The 9881-nt window shown below is 42.5% G+C and overlaps 1 protein-coding gene across 1 annotated transcript; it reads right to left on the bottom strand.

The window, feature by feature from the left end:
* Positions 1-2564: 2564 nt before the first annotated feature.
* Positions 2565-9060, bottom strand: LOC133223251 (uncharacterized). Its single transcript, XM_061373790.1, has 6 exons — positions 8863-9060; positions 8477-8556; positions 6934-7048; positions 6133-6239; positions 5794-5908; positions 2565-4917 (listed from the first exon to the last, which is right to left on the bottom strand). The coding sequence occupies exons 1-6, from the start codon at positions 8927-8929 to the stop codon at positions 4730-4732; spliced, it is 672 nt and encodes a 223-aa protein (XP_061229774.1). The 5' UTR covers positions 8930-9060; the 3' UTR covers positions 2565-4729.
* Positions 9061-9881: the final 821 nt, after the last annotated feature.

Genomic DNA, 9881 nt, shown 5'->3' with positions numbered 1-9881 from the left:
GCATCAGCAACTGCAACTGAGCCACATGGGAGAGGCATGATGATGCTCCATGGAGGCTCTCAAGGGGACAGTGCAGGAGAGGGGGGGGAAAGAGGAGAGAGAAGGAGCTCTTCTGGGGCCTCCAGCCAGGCAAAATGGGTGTGCTCTTCAGGATGAGAATAACTAGCCAAAGAAGCTGACAGCCCTATGCTGGCTAAACCAAACACATCTATACAGTTGTAATGCCTACTTACAAGAAAGTAATGCAGTGTAATTTTTGCTTTATAGCTTCAGACTCTTGACATGGAGAAGATCATGGTGGAAACGAACCTGGCCCCGTGGGAAATACTGCTGGTCATTTTTGCTGCCGTGCTGGTAATGAGTTTTCTCATGTTTCTGCCCCCCACTGCAGTGGTGATCTGGAGAATGAAGCGTGTACCACAGATCTCGCTGCATGGCTCAGTGTGAGCCAGACCTCCTACAAGCTGTAACACCACCGATCCCTTTAAAGAATGGTTCAGAATGATAACATCTCTCAGGTTCAGGCACTTTTACTGCCTAGGATCCATCCAAAAGGAATGGGTGTCCCAACCTGTTGCTGCTACATTCCTGTCAAAAGAGAATGTGTATAATTTTGTCTTCATGTACTACAGTTCTCAACACTTTGCCTTTCATTTTTTTGGCTACATTGTAATTACTGTTGTTGGCTTAGTTCCCAGACAAGACTCTTGTCTTGCATTGTAATGACTGAAAACAAGACTGAAAGAGAAGCAAGCATAATACAGCATTATTTTTGCTTAATTAATATCTGGGAAGACACTTTTCTATGGTTATGCAGTAAATATTACCAAAGCCTTTAGCTGAGAAGACTGATAGCTATGCAAGTGTACATGCCAAAAGCATGCAGTGTGTTCTGGGAAGGTAGTGCTTTACTCTGGTCGTAACATGAAATGTAACAAACCTGACAAGAATGGAACAATAAAAAAGCATCTTGCATTTCTTCTGTCTGATCTGCTAAACCTACTGGCCTGAAATATTTTTTTTTTTCATAGAATCACAAAATAGTTAGATTTGGAAAGGACCTTAAGATCATCTAGTTCAAACCCCCCTGCCATGGCCAGGGATGCCTCACATGAGACCATGTTGCCCAAGGCTCTGTCCAACCTGGCCTTGATCACTGCCAGAGACGGAACATTTACCTCTTTGGCCAACCTGTGCCAGCACCTCACCCCCTCACAGTAAAGAACTTCTTCCTTATATCTAACCTGAACTTGCCCTGTTGAAGTTTAAACTCATTACCTCTTGTCCTGTCGCTATGGTCCCTGATGAAGAGTCGCTCCCCAGCATCCCTATAGCCCCCCTTCAGATACTGGAAGGCTGCTATGAGGTCTCCATGCAGCCTTCTCTTCTCCAGGCTGAACAGCCTCAACTTTCTCAGCCTGTCTTCATATGGGAGGTGCTCCAGCCCCTGATCATCCTCGTGGCCCTCCTCTGGACTTGTTCCAACAGTTCCATGTTTTTTTTATGTTGAGGACACCAGAACTGCACACAGTATTCCAAGTGAGGTCTCACAAGAGCAGAGTAGAGGGGCAGGATCACCTCCTTCGACCTGCTGGTCACAATCCTCTTGATGCAGCCCAGGATACATTTGGCTTTCTGGGCTGCAAGCGCACACTGAAGCCAGCTCATGTTCATTTTCTCATCGACCAACACCCCCAAGTCCTTCTCTATAGGGCTGCTATGAATCTGTTCTCTGCCCAACCTGTAGCTGTGCTTTCTTTCCTTCCATGTGAATTTTCCTCTTTGCAAATCCTAAGTGCCAGAACACAAAGAGAGAGTGCGAGAACACAATGCCCTCCTCATCCTGAGGTTAGAGCATGAACATGACGGATGGCCCAACGCTCAGACATGCCCAGCCAGAAACCGATTTGAAGTTAATGCAAACATACAATAACTATTTGCCTGAATTACATTAGGCAAATTTACACTGGGAAATAATATGATTAAATTTACTTCAGTTTTTAACTGTGTCACACAGGCTTATTGGTTCAACTTCCCTTTCTCATACGTAAGTAATAACTTGGATGGTGGGAATAGAACAAAACTGCTTCTCCGCAAGTTTATGAAAAAACAAACAAACAAACAAGCCCAACAATGCAGTCTCCAGCTTAACATCACATTCATGCCACATCAAATGAAAGCTTTCCACCCCAATTCTTTTGCACTGTGGGACACTCACTAGCAGGATTTCTGATGCACAGATTTGACAGTTTCTGTTAGTTTACAAGAGCAATGGGCTTTATTTCCTTATGAAATCCAGTACTGGATTTCTTTTCTTTTGTTGGCTGGTTTGGAAAGTCATGAGAATAACCTAACAACTCAGAGGAAAATGCTTTTTAGCACCAGTAGGAAAATGACACTGGAACGTGTTTACTCTTCAGATACTTTATTTGAGCATCAGCTGATAATGAATTGGCCGGAAATCAAAACCTCAAAGATACTATAATTTCATGCGATAGACATTATCTGTTTGCCAGAAATTAAAAAATAAAAATAAAAAAAATCGGTGATTGAAAAAACATTTCTTAAGACTGCAGCATTTTTGCCTCCAACACAATGACCAGTTACTGCCTCAGTTTATAAGCAACCAAAGCAGCCAACTCATCCCTTTGTTGGTGTAATTGTCTGCTACACTCATCGTCATATTACTGTCTGGTTCTGGGCCTAAAAGCAACCAATTTTTTTTGCTTGTAATGGCTGGCATCAGAGTCTGAAAGATGTGTGTAGTTTTACATATCTGAATCATTTAACTGATTAATGAAGTAAAGGTCTATTATACATCATGCACCATGTAGTTATGATGCCTGTGTCTGAGATTCACAGGAATAGGGAAAAGGTGAAGAAGAGAAAGGAAACACAAACAGATGAGCTGGCTGTCTTCAGATCTATGGCTTCAGGGTTTGCTCAAGAGAAGAAAATTAAAACAAAACCTCAAGCACAGATTCCACTGAAAACCAAGTAAACAGTAACTAAGATTTTTGTTTAGATTTCCTAATAATCCACATGCACATACGTTTAGTTACTACAGCTCCACAAGTAAACTGAATCACCAGGGCTAAGTTGTCTTTTGTCTTAACTTGCATCAACTGCCAGGTGGACAACGGCTGGGATTTTCTGCCCTTCACACTTCTTACTCTGTGCCTCTGTTTTTCCAGAGTACACATGCACATGGGGAGTGAGGGGTGGGGGGGTAAAAGAGGGAGAGCTCACAGAGGAATGGGGACTGGAGTAGGAACAAATGGTCTTATATGCCATGAGAGGAATCAACCACAGAAAAAAAATCACTTGGATATTTGTTCTTGTTTAGAGCTGTTACAAATTCGGATGACCAGCTAAAACCTTTGCTAACTCTGGCAACAGCCAAACTTGCCCCAGATTAGACTAGGTTTAGAAATAAAAGGAACGGGGGAAAGTGAGGAGGATTATTGGCCAGATGCTGTGAACATACTGGGCTAGGACCAGCAGCTGCCCACCACTACGGCACTGAGACCAGAGCATCTCAGCAGGTTGCCCGATAATCAGTCCCTAGAGCTCTACCCTAAATATGGCCCATCCCAACTCTATTACAACCAGACCTCATTTGCTTTTGCACTTTACCTGTGAATCCAAGCCAGACCTTGTGATAGCTATAGGCTCCATATGAGGAAGGCGTTGCAAGTGCATGCATCACATACACCCAGGTTGTGCAAGGAAGTGTAAGTGCAGAAGAGCACTTGCAGCCCTGCACCCCACAGGGCAGACATAGCTGTTAGAACAAATCAAGGATCAAGAGAACTTTCTTGCCAGAACCACTGCGGTTTTGCCCCACAGGAACTAAACAGAGAAGACTGAAGGCAGATCCCTGGGACACAAATTACAGAGCTTCTCATGCAGGTCCCTCAACACCCACCACTTTCATCTTTTTGGCAGAGGAGACACGATGCAAATATCTGCTAGTTTAGGGCTAACCCACTTCTTACATGTACTGAACTGAGATAGTACATTTTCCCTGCCATTTTGCTCGGTTACAGCAAGCATATAGGGTGCTTCTTGACTCCTAGAAGTGCATTGCAGTATACCTAGTGTCTGTGTCTTTCTGTGGGATCTCCTCAAGATGATAAATACAGGAGAAACCCTAGAGTTGTCCCACCAGCAAACTACAGTGCTTTAAGTTTGTAGTTCGTGCAAATCACAGCACCTTGAACAGCTGTATGTACAGCCGGATTTAACCCCCAACCAAGCAGGTACATGAATAAAGAACTGTACTGCCTATGACCAGTGACTTGCACTGCTTTAATGGTCATCAGAGAAACAAATCAGTGATTAATTGGCACCTGTAAAAGCAACTAGAAGTAAAGTAAAACTAACACCTGACAGAAGATGATTTCCGGTAAAAATTACTGTGTTTAACTAATGACTGCAACCATGAAACAACTCTGTTTCTTATTTAATTCCAGCTAGATAAATTTAAGCCATAAAAGTGAACTTTCTTTGAAACACTTCTGCCATGAGCTATGAGATTAGGTTTAGCCTACATATCTGTATCCAAGAGCTGAGGTCAAATTAGGACTATGATCTCTAGTTCTTTAATCGAATAAAAGCTGTATGTTTACACGTCTTAGCAATGATTTCACTGATCTGCATCTCTTGTCAAAATGCCCATGTCAGATTGCAGATGGCTGGTTGGTCTGTAGCACAAGCATTTTTGGTGCTAGTAACCACAGATGATACAATCAGCATCCTTGTCACGGTTGGAGCCGTCAATGCCTTGCTCGCCAAGCTCTTTGAGGAACGTGTTTAGCTGATCAGTCTGAGTTTCAGTGAAGGCTAATGTGCGCAGACAGGTGCTGTTGGTGGGGAAATAGGCAGATTCAGCTCCACTGATGGCCATCTCAGAGGCTGGAAGATCAAAGATGATTAAAAAAGAAAATGAAAATAAAAACCCAAAATCCCCAAGGAGTTGACTTCCTTGGCTGAGATTTGTCCTGATGTTTAAACAAGCACCAGTTACCAGACTAAATAATTCAACTTGGAATAAAAGTGCCTAGATGATTGTTTTTGGTAACCCTTGGGGAAAAACTGCTCTAGCAAGAAGGCACTGTTAAAAATAAAATATTTTCCATTAACCATAGGAAAGACAGGTTGGTCCTTTTGTGTATCTGTACACACATCTATTTTTAAATTATCTCAATAATAACGGATTCCGACAGCCTGCTTCAGGTCACAGACTGCTCACTGGATGCAATGAGAGCAGTCTTACAACCCTTGGGCTGCCACATGAAAAAGGTAGCACTGCTGGCTGGAGACCAGCTGCTGTTTTTTATTGTATGTACAAACAGTGAATAGTGCAGGTGTTGACCCATTTTACTGAGGTTCTTCCAAGTACTGTTGCAAGATAAAGAGCAGTTTTATGTTTCACTGCCGTCAGGAGGATCACACAGACCTTGTGCAGTACAGGGGTTGTGTTAGGATGACACCTATTTACTGTTTAAAAAATAAAAGGTGCATCTCCCCACAAACATTGCTTACATGTCATGTTTGCTACCCCAGACTGAAACAGCAATGCTCAGGCCTTAGTGTTAGTTTTAAAGCTAACATGATTTCTCCTTCAGCAGTTTCCAGCCCAGCACTAGCTCCTACACTGTCACACAGGCCAAGGTTGTCATACAGGCCAAGGTTGTTACACATATCAAGAAGAGAGACTCTTCTTTCTTCCTTTCTTTAAACAAAACAGACTACCATCTCTGTGACTTGATGTGTCTGAGAAGTACTCACGGTTACAAACAGCCAGTGCCTTTTCCCCAGCAAGCTGTGTTGTCCAGGAAAAACCGGTTCTGTTGCCACATACTTCATACAGTCTACTCCTTCTGAGGAACTGGAAGTCATAACCCTTGGTAAGCAAAGATAAAAAAAACAAACGGTGTCTTAGGTTACATCATGGTAACTGTAAGGTGAAGAAACACTTAGCCAGTGAAGGTCTAGGCAAATACTACAACCCCTCCCTGCCCTAAGGGAGAAAAAAGTATAACAATGAAAATTATGCATTACACAATAAACACTTGTACATTAATGAATAGATGCAGCAATATATCACCAGTAAACCATGAATGTTACCTTGTTGCACATGGGTTTACAGTACTGAGCATTGTCAATGGTGACACACACCAGCCCGCCGTTTCTAGGGGGTAGTGGGAGCGGGCAGGGAGGAAGCTGCTTGCAAGCTTTTGAGTGGATTGAAAAGAAAAAAAGAGAGTGAAAGAACAACCCATCAGAGTGCAAGTGAGTATAAAAGCCTATCATCCCCCACTTCCCAACCAGACCACAGGCATACTCATTGACCCAGGCACAAGTGATAACTGCCTCACTAGCTGATTTTGTCAAAGTAAGCTTTTTCTTTTGTTTAAAACCTTTCTTTCTTTCTTTTTGGCAACACACAATTTTTCCATCACTTGTCACTGTGACAACAAAGTCCCCGTCAGCCCAAGTTACACCTTAAAAGTGGTATTTGCATTCACAGCACTGGCATTCAGTGCTACTGCAGACAAATTATCCAAATATTTCTTTGAAAAATATGACTGATGCCCACTGCCAGACACAAAAGAGGCTCCTGCTGGAGGGCAGAGCAGGTCTTGCTGCCTCTATGACTATGAGCTGTAGCTCAGCATTGAAAGCTGGGCTGTGGGAATGGTGGGACCCCACGCGTTGGTGCTGCGATGCCCCCCAGATGCCTGCCAGCCCAGTGGTTAAGCACCCTTGTTTTGCTGAGATGCCTTTTATCTTATTCTTTGCCCCCTTCAAGACATGCAGACACTTAGCTCACTCTGACTGTAGGTTAAGAAATTTTGTTAGTGCTTCTCCACTGCCACTTTGTTCAACACCCAGCAGAGAGGAGCATCGCCTCAAGAGGAGCCTCACATTTCTGTTGTACAGGGCGTAGAAGATCAAGCATTTCTTGCAGTGTCCAGACAAGGAAATTGATTGAAGATTTTTTACTCTCAGGGATCATTTCATGAAAACAGTTTGAATATTTCTGTGGAGTTAGGGAAGAAAACAGCTAAGTTGAAGAGGAAAGGCCTTGGAATTAATTCATGAAAGTGGCAATTTTTTCCTTTTTTTTTTTTTTTTTTATGCAGAACAAGAAACATCTTGAAAATGATCTAGCTGTAAGTAATGCTAATTACCCCACAATGTTTTTGGAAGAAATCAAGCAATGTTTTTTTACAACGGTGGCTATATAGGTTTTTTCCATTATATTGAGTTCAAGAGGGAGAACTGATGCGAGTTGTTTCTTTTTTTCTTATATATGAAATGGTACCTTTACAAACAATCGTATGTATCTTCTGTCTGTATGAAACGTTAGGTTATTATTCTTATCTGCTGAATGCTGATATCTCACTTTCTCTGTGCGTGTGTAGAAATATATATTTGTGATCACATTCCTATATTTAACTGGGTATTGATGTATACATGTGTAAATAGCTTTCACTCCATATATGTGTGCCTATACACATGTGCCTACTGCAGAGCCATGCTAAACTCCACAACTGAAACACCAGTGAATGCCATCATTATAACAGACACCAGTCACTTTGAACTCGCATGCAAGAAAAAGAGCAAGTCAAATTTTCAGTGACAGCTGCTGAATCAGTAGCCTGCAATGGCTAACTCTGATTCTCAGGCTGGAGCCTGAAGAATTATTGTTGAAAATGATGGACATCAGTCATAGAAATAAAATAATATAATTAAAATCTTGGGGGGGGGGGAAACTCAGACACACCTGGGAGAACACCTCCTTGGCAAGTGTTGTCCTCAGCCTTCCCCTCCCAAGTGATGAGAATGACACCACAGGCAGAAGTTCACAGCTTGTACTGGTACAAGGACCCAACTCCAGCCATTAGTTCCACATTACTGTTTTACAGACAAGTGGCTCGGCTGTGTGTGAACATTTTTTTATATACTCTGCTCTGGTGTTTCTTTACCATTTCTGTTGTATTCAAGGGTCATTGTCTGATCACTCCCTTGTAGATAGGCTTAGCCCATAGAAGACAAGGGCACTAACTCATAAAACATAGATGGCTTTATTTGCATTTAAAAAATCTAGCACTTTATATTTGAAACAATAAATAGAAGTATTGAAAACAGCATTATTCTTGTAAAGCAAAAGACATAACTGTTTATTTTCAAGTCACTTTTTATATCTGGAGCAAAGCAAAACTGGAAAATACACCTTAAAAGTGTGTATTTTTGACTAGCAGCAGGGCCAAAGACATAAGTGAAATGACACTGATCTTTTTTTGCTCATCCATCTTACTCCCCTCTGGGTCATGTACTGTTGTTTCAAACCATGTGTCACCAAAGCAATATGCAAGTTGTGCTCGGGTCCTGCTTCTTCCTACCACCACCACAGACTGTGCATGTAAAGCAGGACCTGGGCTGGCCGATGCAGCTACCCTCTTACCTTAAGACTCTCGTTGACATCATCTATGGTTGCACTTTTACATTCATTTGGATTAGCAAAAGCTCCAATTTTTGTAAAATCTGAAAGACAAACAGAAGCAGGTATGTAGCTGGTTTATAATCCGTCCTAACACATGAACAAACCCCAAATACCACATAACAGTACTTGTTTATGGCAATTGTGCAGTCCCAGTGCTACCTTTTCTACCTTTGGTGATCAGGGCTCAAATGTGAATAAACTGTACAAAGGCTGATTTAGCAAGCTGAGTGCCTGCCTGTTTGTGGCCACCCAGGGCTGAGTTCCCAAGTGGGATGCTTTATTTCTCTAAGAAAAACAGCCACTATTTAAATAACTGTGAGTCATATCACAGGAATAGCATATCTTACCTGCAAGAAGCACTGCTAAGCTTATAAAACCCAGTGTTTTCCAAAGTGGGCAGGAGCTGAATGGCATTGTTTTGCAGGAGACCAGGGGCTAGCTACTTGTTGCCTGTGGACCTTAAGAGCTGAAGCAGCGGGGGCAGGCGCGAGGCTGCATGTAGGTGGGTCACTGGTTGTTTACAGTGTGCCTTGCTCCAGGGCAGTGCTGTGATAAGCCGTTGGGGAGATACACATATTGCCCAACTTGCTGGGAAGCCAGCAGAGATTTCGACAGCATAGTTTTAGGAAGGCAAGGGGAGGTCTCTCAGTACAGCACTGAGGCTGTCTGGCTTTCAGATTAACCGGTTTACTGTAAACATATTTAGTGTATGCACACTCTTGAATGCTCTTGCTCTTTCCTCGCCTTCCCCCTTCTGTCTGTGTCTGTTTCTCTTTCTTACAAACACATTGCACATTCATATAGAGGACATAATTATGCCTTACCTACAGGACTCAACCCTGTATCTCTTCTCCAAGAAGAGATACATCAAATGATGGCTAAACTGACTTGGAACAAGGGGATGTGCTCTATATCCTGTAGAACACAGAATTTAGCTACTTGGTAAGGAAAGCAAGTTTCCAGCTTCTGGGTTATTAAATACAGATTAACCAAAGCAGCAACAGCAGCACAAAAGGAAAGGAGAAAAAAAAAGAAGTCCCAAGAACACAACCTACTTTCTATGTATATTATATCACCAACTGCATACCTGCTGTGTGCATGCTGTATTAGCAGCTGCATGGTATGTCTACTTGTAGGTTTGAGGGTTTTTTAAATGGCAGCACAAATCTCATTTGCTTATATCCATTTATGGGAAAAGCTGAATTGTCACGGAAGTTCAGTCATTTCTACCCTGTACATTCATTAGCAGATTAAGACAATTTCCCAGATAACGCTCATGTGTTCGGGATGTGACTGACCCTCTGTAAAACACAAGAGTCACGGCCTTTCACCCAGCAGCCTATCACACACCCCCTACTTTCAAGTC

The sequence above is a fragment of the Neopsephotus bourkii genome, unplaced genomic scaffold (assembly GCF_033783945.1).
Source record: "Neopsephotus bourkii isolate Nb327-2 ecotype Australia unplaced genomic scaffold, CSIRO-AGI_Nbou_v1 NB_1634, whole genome shotgun sequence".
In the NCBI taxonomy this organism is placed as follows: Eukaryota; Metazoa; Chordata; class Aves; order Psittaciformes; family Psittacidae; genus Neopsephotus; species Neopsephotus bourkii.
The sequence above is the reverse complement of the archived record's forward strand: the minus strand, read 5'-3'. Positions and strand labels throughout refer to the sequence as shown.